General features: G+C 43.4%; 2 protein-coding genes across 5 annotated transcripts; one reads left to right on the top strand and one right to left on the bottom strand.

The window, feature by feature from the left end:
- Positions 1-4,536: 4,536 nt before the first annotated feature.
- SPMIP10 (sperm microtubule inner protein 10) lies at positions 4,537-9,260 on the bottom strand. Of its 4 annotated transcripts, none has more exons than XR_010114500.1 (3): positions 9,135-9,260; positions 8,421-8,565; positions 4,537-4,721 (listed from the first exon to the last, which is right to left on the bottom strand). XR_010114500.1 is itself a non-coding variant. In XM_055299171.1 (3 exons), the coding sequence occupies exons 1-3, from the start codon at positions 9,218-9,220 to the stop codon at positions 4,574-4,576; spliced, it is 405 nt and encodes a 134-aa protein (XP_055155146.1). In that variant the 5' UTR covers positions 9,221-9,259; the 3' UTR covers positions 4,537-4,573. The 4 variants fall into 4 exon arrangements, 1 of the variants encoding a protein (XP_055155146.1); XM_055299171.1 differs by lacking the exon at positions 8,421-8,565 and adding an exon at positions 8,312-8,420 and having other exon boundaries at positions 4,537-4,783; positions 9,135-9,259; XR_008661087.1 differs by having other exon boundaries at positions 4,664-4,783.
- Positions 9,261-12,615: 3,355 nt separating this feature from the next.
- On the top strand, positions 12,616-12,970 carry LOC129493241 (large ribosomal subunit protein P1-like). The gene has a single exon (XM_055299175.2). The coding sequence runs from the start codon at positions 12,628-12,630 to the stop codon at positions 12,928-12,930; it is 303 nt and encodes a 100-aa protein (XP_055155150.1). The 5' UTR covers positions 12,616-12,627; the 3' UTR covers positions 12,931-12,970.
- The last annotated feature ends 360 nt before the right edge of the window (positions 12,971-13,330 follow it).

Here is a 13,330-nt window from a genome sequence, read left to right as displayed (position 1 = left end):
CCACTGTACTCCAGCCCGGGTGACAGAGCGAGACTCCATCTCAAAAGAAAAGAAAAGTTACATTTACACTATATTGTAGTATACTAAGTGTGCAATAGCATTCTGTCTAAAAAATGTACATACTTAAATCTTAAAATATTGTTTTTGTTTGTTTGTTTGTTTGTTTTGAGACAGGGTCTTGCTCTGTCGCCCAGGCTGGAGTGCAATGGCCGAATCTCGGCTCACTGCAACCTGTGCCACCTGGATTCAAGCCATTCTCCTGTCTCAGCCTCCCAAGTAGCTACGGTTACAGGCACGTGCTGCCATGCCTGGCTAATTTTTTGTATTTTTAGTAGAGATGGGGTTTCACTGTGTTAGCCAGGATGGTCTCGATCTCGTGACCTCGTGATCCGCCCACTTTGGCCTCCCAAAGTGCTGGGATTACAGGCATGAGCCACCACGCCAGGCGATATTGTTTTTTAGAAAAGCTGCACTATGTTATGTTTGCATCTGTGAATAGCCACTGCACTCCAGCCTGTGCAACATAGCAATAATTTGTCTCTAGGAAAATAAACGTGGTAGCTCACGCTTGTAACCCCAGCACTTTGGGAGGCCGAGGTGGGTGTATCAGCTGAGGTCAGGAGTTCAAGACCAGCCTGCCAACGTGGTGAAACCCCGTCTCTACTAAAAATACAAAAATTAGCCGGGCATATGGTGCGCACGCCTGTAGACCCAATTCAGGAGGCTGAGGCAGGAGCCTTGCTTGAACCTGGGAGGCGGAGGTTGCAGTGAGCTGAGTTTGCGCCACTGCACTCCAGCCTGGGTGACACAGTGAGACTCTGTCTCAAAATAAATAAATAAATAAACAAATAACTAAAATAAATAACCTAATATTTAAAAAAAATGTGTTACTGGCCGGGTGCAGTGGCTCATGCCTGTAATCCCAGCGCTTTGGGAGGCCAAGATGGGTGGATTGCCTCAGCTCAAGAGTTCAAGACCAGTCTGGGCAACATGGTGAAACCCAGTCTCTACTAAAAATATTACTAAATAGCTTTTTTGGTGAGAATATGCCAAGAACCTCAAGTCTGAACCACCTCTTATCCAAGGCTGCCATCTCAGTTATCTTTGATATGCTACGAAGTGCCTGGCATAAGTTAAACAGAATTTATACGTGCCATGCGATATGAAGACAGCATACCGAGCATTTGTCACATTAAAAATAGCTGTGCTTGGCTGGGCCACGGTGGCTCACGCCTGTAATCCCAGCACTTTGGGAGGCCGAGGCGGGCGGATCACGAGGTCAGGAGATTGAGACCATCCTGGCTAACACAGTGAAACCCTGTCTGTACTAAAAACACAAAAAATTAGCTGGGTGGCCTGGTGCGTGCCTGTAGTCCCAGCTACTCGGGAGGCTGAGGTAGGAGAATTGCTTGAACACAAGAGGAGGAGGCTGCAATGAGCTGAGATCACGCCACTGCACACCAGCCTGGACGACAGAGCGAGACTCCATCTCAAAAAACAAACAAAAACAAATAAAATAAAATTAAAAAGTTTTGCTATGTTGCTCAGGCTGGTCCCTAACTAATGGGCTCAAGTAATCCTCCCACGTCAGCATCTGCAGTAGCTGGGACTACAGGCCCACACCAGCACACCTGGCTAGCACTGTTTGAATATCCTATTTAGTGGCATTAAGTACATTCACCTTAGACAACCATCCATCTCTAGAATTTTTCCATCATTCCAATCTGAAATTCTGTACATATTAAATGATAATTTCCCATTCCCTCCTCCCCCACAGACCCTGGTAACCACTATTTTTCCTTTCTTTCTTTCCTTCCTTCCTTTTTTTTTTTTTTTTTTTTTGGATGGAGTTTTGCTCTTGTTGCCCAGGCTGGAGTGCAATGGTGCAATCTCAGCTCACCACAACCTCCACCTCCTGGGTTCAAGCGATTCTCCTGCCTCAGCCTCCCGAGTAGATGGGATTACAGGCATGCGCCACCACGCCCGGCTAATTTTGTATTTTTAGTAGAGACGGGATTTCTCCACGTTGGTCAGGCTGGTCTCAAATTCCCAACCTCAGGTGATCCACCCGCCTTGGCCTCCCAAAGTGCTAGGATTACAGGCGTGAGCCACCATGCCCAGCTATTCTTTCTTTCTTTATGAAGGTGACCATTTTAGGATCTCACATAAGAGGAATCCACACAATATTTACTCTTTTGTGTCTAGGTTGTTTCATTTGTTTATTTATTTATTTATTTATTTTTTAAGGTAAAATCATTTATTTTTTATTTTTTATTTTTTTTTTATTATTATACTTTAGGTTTTAGGGTACATGTGCACAATGTGCAGGTTTGTTACATATGTATCCATGTGCCATGTTGGTTTGCTGCACCCATTAACTTGTCATTTAGCATTAGGTATATCTCCTAATGCTGTCCCTCCCCCCCTCCACCCCACAACAGTCCCTGGAGTGTGATGTTCCCCTTCCTGTGTCCATGAGTTCTCATTGTTCAATTCTCACCTATGAGTGAGAACATGCGGTGTTTGGTTTTTTGTCCTTGCGATAGTTTACTGAGGTTGATGTTTTCCAGTTTCATCCATGTCCCTACAAAGGACATGAACTCATCATTTTTTATGGCTGCATAGTATTCCATGGTGTATATGTGCCACATTTTCTTAATCCAGTCTATTGTTGTTGGACATTTGGGTTGGTTCCAAGTCTTTGCTATTGTGAATAGTGCCGCAATAAACATACATGTGCATGTGTCTTTATAGCAGCATGATTTATAGTCCTCTGGGTATATACCCAGTAATGGGATGGCTGGGTCAAACAGTATTTCTAGTTCTAGATCCCTGAGGAATCGCCACACTGACTTCCACAATGGTTGAACTAGTTTACAGTCCCACCAACAGTGTAAAAGTGTTCCTATTTCTCCACATCCTCTCCAGCACCTGTTGTTTCCTGACTTTTTAATGATGGCCATTCTAACTGGTGTGAGATGGTATCTCAGTGTGGTTTTGATTTGCATTTCTCTGATGGCCAGTGATGATGAGCATTTCTTCATGTGTTTTTTGGCTGCATAAATGTCTTCTTTTGAGAAGTGTCTGTTCATGTCCTTTGCCCACTTTTTGATGGGGTTGTTTTTTTCTTGTAAATTTGTTTGAGTTCATTGTAGATTCTGGATATTAGCCCTTTGTCAGATGAGTAGGTTGCAAAAATTTTCTCCCATTCTGTAGGTTGCCTGTTCACTCTGACGGTAGTTTCTTTTGCTGTGCAGAAGCTCTTTAGTTTAATTAGATCCCATTTGTCAATTTTGGCTTTTGTTGCCATTGCTTTTGGTGTTTTAGACATGAAGTCCTTGCCCACGCCTATAGTATGATGTTTTCAACGTTCCTTCATGTTGTAGCATATATCAGAATATCACTCCTTTTTGTGGATAAATAATATTACATTGCATGTGTATATCACATTTCGTTTATCCATTCATCAGGTGATGAACATTTGGGTTGTTTCCACATCTTTGCTATTGTGAATAATGCTGCTGTGAACACTGGTGTACAAATATCTGTTCACGTTCTTGGTGTCAATTCTTTTGAGTATATTCTGAGAAGTGGAATTGCTGAATCATATGGTAATTCTATGTTTAATTTTTTGAGGAACTGCCAGGCTGTCTTCTACAGTGGCTGTACCACTTTACATATAGTAGTTGTTATGTAGCCAAATTATGTGAATGAATTATTTGCTGTAGGAAATTGGCACCTGTATACTCTAAACCAATACAGAAAGTACATCTCTCTCACTAAAATTGTTTGATGCATCAAAGAGTTGTCTGCTAAACACTTCTAATTACCATGGTGATTAATTACCAGTATCCAGAATCTTAGATATATGTGTGTTGGAGGCGTGGGTCAGAAAAGAGGAGGTTAGGTGGAATCAGCAAGCAGCAAAAATATTTCCAAATCCTGCCAGGCGTGGTGGCTCACACCTGTAATCCCAGCACTTTGGGAGGTTTAGGTGGTTGGATCACTTGAGCTCAGGAGTTTGAGACTGGCCTGGGGAACATGATGAAACCCCATCTCTACAAAAAGTAAAAAATTAGCCAGGCGTGCTGGCGTGCACCTATAGTCCCAGCCACTTGGGATGCAGATGTTGCAGTGAGCCATTGGGCAACAGAGCAAGACTCTGTCTCAAAAATAAATAAATTAATTAATTAAACATACTGCAACTCTATTTCAGTTTGGCTCATCTGACATTGAAGATCAAAGAGGATGAATAATAAAGATATAGCGAGAGAAAGGTAGAGGAATGTGGTAAGGTTGGGCAGTGGAACTGGACTGGTCTGCTGATTCTTATGTAGTTAGTGTGAAATGAATGTCAGCAAAGCAGTTTTCCGTCTTCCTCCACTTCATCTCAGATTATCTCAGTCTGTTTCCTTGCTAAAGCTTGTATAATCTATAAATTATACAACTGACTTAAGACCTTTAAACAAATTGAACTTGTAGGTGAAACACAAATTTACAACGAACTTAAACATTTATCAGAGACAGTAAGAGAACAGAGATTGAAACACTTTATTATTTTATTCTTCTTTCATCAGACTAGTCGCCTCCTGAAGCCATGGGAAATCACAGTGCTTTGGTATCTGGAGAGAGGCGAATGCAAAGGCATATCTGCAATTTTTATTTCTGGTGGGGCTTTTTGCAAGACAACTTTCCGATCTTCCCCATGGCAAAGCCTTTCACTGTGATTCAAAAACAGAGAGTCTTCTAAAGGGCCAGTATGGATCCCACATACTTCTGCTTGCTAAGAGAAAAGAAAATCTCCTGTGTATCACATCAAACACAATTTTCTTGTTAGATTAAGAAGGAAGTTTCACCAGGAGCCCTGGCTCATGCCTGTAATCCCGGCACTTTGGGAAGCCAAGACAGGAAGATTGCTTGAGCTCAGGAGTTTGAGACCAGCCTGGGCAACAGAGCAAGACCCCATCTATAAAAAAAATAAAAAATTAGGTGGGTGTGGTGGCACGTGTCTGTGAGGTTGAGGCAAGAGAATCCCTTGATCCTGGGAAATCAAGGCTGCAGTGAGCTATGATCACACCCCTGCACTTTAGCCTGGGCAATAGAGTGAGACCCCATCCCCTCTCCAAAAAAGATGGAAGTTACCCAATAGTTTTTCTAACTATCCTTGTTGAGAAGGAAGCTCTGCTGAACAGAGGAACATCCCTTTTCTAAAAGCAATGCTTTGCGGGTCAGTGTGATCTGACTACCAGAGTCATGCAGACTATAAAGATGATACATCTGGAGGCAGATTGTTGAACTTTAGCTTCACTACTTAATGTGACTTTTTCAAGTCATTTACTCCCAGAAGACTCAGTTTTTTCAAATATAAAATGGGAATATTAAAGGATTCTTTGAGTAGCAAATAAAATATATGTGAATGAAAAAGCTTTGCCAACTACTAAGTATCAAAAAGGTTTAAAGTATGATGATGCTGTTATGACTGTTGAATAAATAAATAACAACTGTTTGAAGTTATTAACTAAATACACATCTACTTCTGATTCTTCAATATTGCCAAATAGCATTCTGGTCTGTTCTTGGGATGCAGCCCCAACTCTGGTATGCTGTGTTTCATATATATATATTTCACAGATGGGGCCTTAGTCTGTCACCCAGGCTGGAGTGCAGTGGTGCAATCATAGCTCACTGCAGCCTGGAACTCCTAGGCTCAAGCAATCCTCCTGCCTCAGCCTCCCAAGTAGCTGGTACTACGGCACACACCCCAATGCCTGGATAATTTTTTTTTTTTTTGATAGACAGGATCTCGCTATGTTGCTCTGGCTGGTCTGAAACTCCTGGCCTCAAATCATCCCCCATCTCAGCCTCCCAAAGTGCTAGGATTAGAGGCATAAGCCACTGCACCCAGCCTCTGTGCTATATTTTTTAATGCTGTTAGATGCAGTTTTTTAACTCCTAATGGAAAAATGGTGAGGATAAATAAAAGGAAGGAAAGCATAAGTTAGCATTTACCAGCAGTTACTCAGTGTGGGCACATTCACTTTACTTAATTCACTTATTTAAGTTTCATTGGTAGGAACACTGTCAACTAAATTGCAAAAGTAAAATAGCTCTGAAAAATGATGCTGAATTATAGCTTTAAAAGCAAGGTCAAGAATAAGTGTTTTGATGCAATCAAAACAAAGTTTTTCTTTACTGATTTCAACTTATAAAGTTTACAACCTATAATTCTCATAAATAAAAAAGTCAATACTGTCACCATGCTGAAGCTACTTAGGACATTGAAAATGACCTTGATACGCCACTAAATTACATGAAATGCAGACTAATATTAAGACTGTAGTAAGTCTGAGTAAACATACTTATTTATTTATTTATTTATTTATTTTGAGATGGAGTCTCGCTCTGTTGCCCAGGCTGGAGTGCAATGGCGTGATCTGGCTTGCTGCAACCTGTATCCCGGATTCAAGCGATTCTCCTGCCTCAGCCTCCCAAGTGTTAGGATCACAGGCATGAGCCACCACACCAGTCAAAAAATGTTTTAAAACAAGCCTGTTGGAATCCCTGCTTTTGATTATTTTGAGCATATACCTAGAAATGGAATTGCTGAATCATATGGTAATTCTATGTTTAATTTTTTGAAGAATGGTCTCACTATCTTCTACAGTGGCTGCAGCATTTTACCTATAGTAGTTTTCCTGCTGTTATAAAACTACTGACTGGAGCCGGGTACAGTGGTTCATGCCTGTAATCCTAGCACTTTGGGAGGCTGACGCAGGAGGATGGCTTGAGCCCAGGAGACCAGCCTGGACCACATAGTAGAGATCCCATCTCTATAAAAAATACCAAAACTCTCCAGGCATGGTGGCAGGTACCTGTAGTCCCAGCTGCTCAGGAGGCTGAGGTGGGAGGATCACCTGAGCCCAGGAGGTTGCTGCAGCTGCAGTGAGCCATGATTGCATCATTGCACTCCTGTCTGGGTGACAGAGTGAGATCCTGTTTCTAAATAAATAAATAAAATAGGCCCGGTTTGGTGGCTAACTCCTGTAATCCTAGAATTTGGGAAGGCCGAGGCAGTAGGGTCGCTTGAGCTCAGGAGTTCAAGACCAAACTGGAAGACATAGTGAGACCTCATCTCTACTAAAAATCAAAAAGCTAGCAAGGCGTGGTGATGTGCACCTGTAATCCCAGCTACTTGGGAGGCTGAGGCAGGAGGATCAATTGAGCTCAGCAGATTGAGGCTGCAGTGAGCTGTCATCACGCCACTGCACTCCAGCCTGGATGACAGAGCGAGACCCTGTCTCCAAAAAGAAAAAAAGGAATAAATAAAACTGCTGACTGAAGAGGAGCATTGAATGGGTAAATCATGTGTAAACTAGCCAAAATATTCCCATGCCTCTCTATCTGAATATGCAGTATAACCTAAAAAATATACACTTTGTAGTGTACCTTTAATATTAATGGCATCTTCTGATGATGAGTTTAACAACTGCAAGATAGCATGACGTGGAGTTTCTGAAATTCTTCAGTATATAATTAGGTCATTTAAACAGATATTACTATTTAACATTTGTTTGCAAGTTTATGTGACAGTACATCAAAATAGCTTTCATATAGTTATGCACATCTATCACAGATATGCTAAATTTTATATATATTATTTATTTATTTATTTAGAGCCAGAGTCCAGCTCTGTCGCCCAGGCTGGAGTGCAATGGCGCAATCTCGGCTCACTGCAACCGGTGCCTCCTGGGTTCAAGAGATTCTCATGCCACAGCCTCCGGAGTAGCTGGGATTACAAGTGCCCGCCACCACGCCCAGCTAATTTTCATATTTTTAGTAGAGACAGGGTTTCGCCAGTTGGCTAGCCTGGTCTCGAACTCCTGACCTCAAGTGATCCACCCGCCTCGGTCTCCCAAAGTGCTAGGATTATTGGCACGAGTCACCGCATCCGGCTTAATTTTTTTTTTTTTTTTCTTATGTGTGCTTATGGGGAAATACCTTTTTTTTTTTTTTTTTTTTTGAGACGGAGTCTTGCCCTGTTGCCCAGGCTGGAGTACAGTGGCGCGATCTCGGCTCACTGCAAGCTCCACCCGCTGGGTTCACGCCATTCTCTTGCCTCAGCCTCCCGAGTAGCTGGGAATACAGGCACCCGCCACTACGCCCGGCTAATTTTTTGTATATTTAGTAGAGACGGGGTTTCACTGTGTTAGCCAGGATGGTCTCGATCTCCTGACCTCGTGATCCACCCACCTTGGCCTCCCAAAGTGCTGGGATTACAGGCGTGAGCCACCACGCCCGGCCGGAGAAATACCTTTAGATTCACATTCCTGAATATCATGTTTTCTTTCCAAGGCATAACATAACATCTTGGGATCATCCCTTGCTTTAATGAAAATCGTGGCAAATGAATCTCTTCATACCTGATGATTAGGAAAGCAAGAAGAAAAGGTATCTTGTGAGCCAAATACAATCATTTTAGCATCATTCCAGGGACTGGAGGCAGTTGTGCATTCATGTCTGGTCCCCTGCTGCTGCAGGACAGGCGGCTGTGCCACTGAAACTCAGCTAAAAGATAACCATTTAAGTACCCACGTATCACCAAGATCAAGTCAGGGCCAAGTATCTGTAACTCTAACTACATGCTGTCCTTTACAATTTGCCCACAATGTCCATTTTAATCTGACTTTTTTTTTTTTAATGAGATGGAGTGCATTATCATGCCCAGCCGGGGTTTTGCCATGTTGGTCAGGCTGGCCTCAAATTCCTGACCTCAAGTGATCCCCCCACCTTGGCTTCTCAAACTGTTGACATTACAGCCATAAGCCACTGCGCCCTGCCCATTTTAACTTGACTTCAAGGGAAAAGGCAAGGCACCTAGATTTGCCTCAGGCCTACCAACTGCCTAAAGGAAATGTCTGGCCAGCCACAAAAAGCAGAAACTATATTGGCTTCTGAATTTATGTATGCTCTACACTCAGGTCAGACTTGCTTTCCCTGCACACATACTTCTGTCCGGAACATAAAGCTTTCTATATAGATGCCAAAGGGGAACACAAAGTTATTGACCTTATCTATGTAGCTCCCAGGTTGCAAAACAAGCAAACGAAAAACCCCAGAACCCCATAAGTCCTTACTTATTAGCAGATTTGTAGAGACTCTCATCAGAGCAATTGTTAGTGAGTTTAGGCAAAGTAAGACAAGTATCTTTCCCTGAAGCCATTCCTGACAGCAATGGATGGAATTCTCATCTAAAACTTCACTAACTCACTAGTCTAATTATGACGACAACGCTGCTCTGATGTAACAATGTTTTTCTAACTTCATGGTAACTCCCAGCAGTTACAGTAGCAGTTAGAGTGTCCAGCTCCCAGGTGTGGTGGTGGGTGCCTGTAATCCCAGCTACTCAGGAGGCTGAGGCAGGAGAATCACTTGAACCCAGGAGGCAGAGTTTGCAGTGAGCCGAGATTGCGCCACTGCACTCCAACCTGGGTGACAGAGTGAGACTCTATCTCAAAAAAAAAAAAAAAAGAAAGTGTCCAGCTCAGAGCTATTTTCAGGGCTTTAAAAAAAATCCCCCTTCTGGCCTGGCACAGTGGCTCATGCCTGTAATCCTAGCACTTTGGGAGGATGAGGCAGGAGGATCACTTGAGCCCAGGAATTTGAGACCAGCCTGGGCAACATAGTAAATTCCGGTCTCTACAAAAAATAAAAAAATTTGGCCGAGTGTAGTGGCTCATGCCTGTAATCCCAGCACTTTGGGAGTCCAAGGCAGGTGGATCACTTGAGGTCAGGAGTTGAAGACCAGCCTGGCCAACATGGTAAAACACCTTCTCTACTAAAAACACAAAAATTAGCCAGGCATGGTGGTGTGCGCCTGTAATCCCAGCTACTTGGGAGGCTGAGGCAGGAGAATTGCTTGAATCCAGGGGGTGGAGGTTGCGGCAAACAGAGATGATGCCACTCCACTCCAGCCTGGGTGACAGAGCAAGACTCCATCTCAAAAAAAAAAATTAAAAATAAATAAATAAATAAATAAATAAGCTGGGCATGGTCACGTGTACTTGTGGTCCCAGCTATTTGAGAGGCTGAGGCAGGAGGATCACTTGAACCCAGGAGGTCGAAGCTGCAGTGAGCTGTGATTGCACCACGGCACTCCAGTCAGGGCAACAAAGCAATACCTTGTCTCCAAAAAACAAGACAAAACAAAACAAAATAAAACAAATTCCTTTTTGAGTAAAACATCATTCTTATAATGAGCAATTAAAAATGAAGATGTTTGTGACATAATACAAATTTGACACATCCTAGAAAATATGTTGAACTGAACAATTATTCAGTAATTAAAAAATAATCACTTCAAATTAACATTCTCTATTGGTCCATGGCTGATTTTCCTCTTTATATATTGTGCATGCCACCGACAGTCAACTGATTTTCAACGAAGGTGCCAAGAACACACACGAGGGAAAAGACAGTCTCTTCAATAAACAGTGCTGGGGAAATTGAACATCCCCATGAAGAAGAATGAGACTAGACCCCTATCTCTCACCATACACAAAAATCAACTCAGAATGGATCAGGATTAAATGTAACTTGAAACTACAAAACTACTAGAAAACATACAGAAATACTCTACATCCTTGGTCTGGGCAAGGTTTTTTTTTTTTTTTGAGACAGGGAGGTTCTCTGTCACTCAAGGTTGAGTGCAGTGGCGCAATCACGGCTCACTGCAGCCTCAACCTCAATCAATCATGGGCCCAGGTGATCTTCCCACCCCAGCCTCCTGGGTAGCTGGGACCACAGGTGTGCACTACCATGCCTGCCTAATTTTTTAAATTTTTTTTTTTTGAGACAGAGTCTCGCTCTGTCACCAGGCTGGAGTGCAGCGGTGCGATGTCAGCTCACTGCATCTTCTGACTCCCTGGTTCAAGCGATTCTCCTGCCTCAGCCTCCCGAGTAGCTGAGATTACAGGCACGTGCCACAATGCCCAGCTAATTTTTGTACTTTTAGTAGATACAGCGTTTCACCATGTGGGCCAGGATGGTCTTGATCTCCTGACCTCACGGTCTGTCCGCCTTGGCCTCCCAAAGTGCTGGAATTACAGGTGTGAGCCACCGCGCCCAGCCTAATTTTTAAATTTTTTGTAGAGATGGGGTTTTGCCATGTTGCCCAGGCTGGTCTTGAACTCCTATGCTTATGTGATTCACCCACCCAAGCCTCCCAAAGTGCTGGGATTACAGGTGTGAGCCACTTTGCCTGGCCCAAGGATTTTTAAAATAAGACCTCAGCAAAACAGGCCAACAAAAGCAAAAATAAACACATGGGATTACATCAAACTGACAGGCTTTTGCACAGCAAAGGAAACAAGAGTGAAGAGACAACCTACAGAATGGGACAAAACATCTGCAAAATATATATCTGACAAGGGGTTAAAAACCAGACTATATAAAGAACAGTGAAAAATGGCCAATCTGATTTAAGAATGGGTAAAAGGACTGGGTGTGGTGGCTCATGCCTATAATACCAGCACTTTGGGAGGCTGAGGCAGGAGGATTGCTTGAGCCCAGGAGTTCGAGACCAGTGTGGTGCTAGGCATGATGGATCCTCAGACAGGAAGATCGCTTGAGCCTGGAAGGTCGAGGCTGCAGTGAACCATGACTATGCCACTGCACTCCCAGCCCAGGCAACACAGCGAGACTCTGTCTCAAAAGGTAAAAGATCTTAGTAAACATTTCTCAAAAGAACGCATGCAAAGGTCAAGTACATGAAAAAATGCTCAACATGACTATATACCGCACAACTGATACGTGTCCCATTTATGTTTCACTATCTATTACATGCAGCTCAAGAGTGTAAATCCAATTTGTTTAAACTCAAACCAATCCAGCCTATTTTATCCCCTAAGATTTGTCATATTGCAGAATATTTTAGATTATGAAAACTGATTTTAATAAAGAAAGGTTACTAGTGAGGATAAATGCTTAAACTACTAAAACAGAGGTGGAGGGTTATTAGTGTAAGTCCTACCCACTGGCAAGTAGGAAAAATATTAATATTAGGCTAAGCAGGAAGAATTAATTACTGCAAGATATGCTGGTTTGATGAGAGCATAAACTGAAAGAATACATATCCATACATTTGGATAGCCAGAAAGGTTCAAAGTCATCTTAGATAATTTTTTATTTTTGGAGACGGAGTCTTGCTCTGTGCCCAGTCTGGAGTGCAGCGGCATGATCTTCGTTCACTGCAACCTCTGCCTCCTGGGTTCAAGCAATTCTCCTGCCTCAGGCTCCCGAGTAGCTGGGACCACAGGCACACGCTACCATACCCGGTTGATTTTTTGTATTTTAGTATAGGCGGGGTTTCACCGTGTTGCCCAGACTGGTCTCGAACTCCTGAGCTCAGGCAATCTGCCTGCCTCGGCCTCCCAGTGTTAGAATTACAGGTGTGAGCCACCATGCCCGGCCGATAAATTTTTAAAGAACCTTAAAAACTGCCCTTTCCTCAGCTGCTGCCAAGGTGCTTGGTCATTCCAAGGAAGCTAAGGCCACACTGGGGTGAGAGCCTCACTTCATCTGGCGATTAGCACCACATCCAGCAGCGCCAGCCCCACACACACCCGTGCCATGGCCTCCTTCTCCGAGCTCGCCTACATCTACTCGGCCCTCATTCTGCATAATGATAAAATCAATGCCCTCATTAAAGCAGCTGGTGTAATTGTTGAAGCTTTCTGGCCTGGTGTGTTTGCAAAGGCCCTAGACAATGTCAGCATTGGGAACCCCATCTGCAATATAAGGGCTGGCGGACTTGCAGCAGCTGGAGATCCTACCCCCTCCACTGCTGCTGCTTCAGTTGAGAAGAAAGTGGAAGCAAAGAAAGAAGAATCCGAGGAGTCTGATGAGGACATGGGCTTTGATCTTTCTGACTAAACCTCTTTTATAGCATATTCAATAAAAACCTAAACTTTGAAAAAAAGAAATAAATAACCTTAAAAATTGAAGCACTGCTTTCTGCATGGCAGTAGGATGTAACACAAGCCAGAAATCTGAGTGGTTTCCAAATGTTAAAGAAACAACTATTGGCTGGGTGTGGTGGCTCATGCCTGTAATCCCAACACTTTGGGAAGCTGAGGCAGGCGGATCACCTGAGGTCAGGAGTTTGAGACCAGCCTGGCCAACATGGTGAAATCCCCTCTACTAAAAATACAAAAAAATTAGCTGGGTGTGGTGGCGTGTGCTTGTAATCCCAGCCACTTGGGAGGCTGAGGCAGAAGAATCGCTTGAACCCGGGAGGCAGAGGTTGCAGTGAGCTGAGATGGCACCATTGCAC

Source organism: Symphalangus syndactylus, chromosome 11 (assembly GCF_028878055.3).
Source record: "Symphalangus syndactylus isolate Jambi chromosome 11, NHGRI_mSymSyn1-v2.1_pri, whole genome shotgun sequence".
In the NCBI taxonomy this organism is placed as follows: Eukaryota; Metazoa; Chordata; class Mammalia; order Primates; family Hylobatidae; genus Symphalangus; species Symphalangus syndactylus.
The sequence above is the reverse complement of the archived record's forward strand: the minus strand, read 5'-3'. Positions and strand labels throughout refer to the sequence as shown.

Excerpts from the sequence above, each read along its gene's own strand:
- SPMIP10 (XM_055299171.1), bottom strand. The coding sequence starts at position 9,220 with ATGGCTTCAGGGAAAGATACTTGTCTTACTTTGCCTAAACTCACTAAC. Across the intron at positions 8,421-9,134 it reads CTCTACAAATCTGCTAATAA|GTATGAAGAGATTCATTTGC; the intron begins GTAAGGACTTAT and ends CCTAATCATCAG. Across the intron at positions 4,784-8,311 it reads TCAGGAATGTGAATCTAAAG|CAAGCAGAAGTATGTGGGAT; the intron begins GTATTTCTCCGG and ends CTTTTCTCTTAG.
- LOC129493241 (XM_055299175.2), top strand. The coding sequence starts at position 12,628 with ATGGCCTCCTTCTCCGAGCTCGCCTACATCTACTCGGCCCTCATTCTG.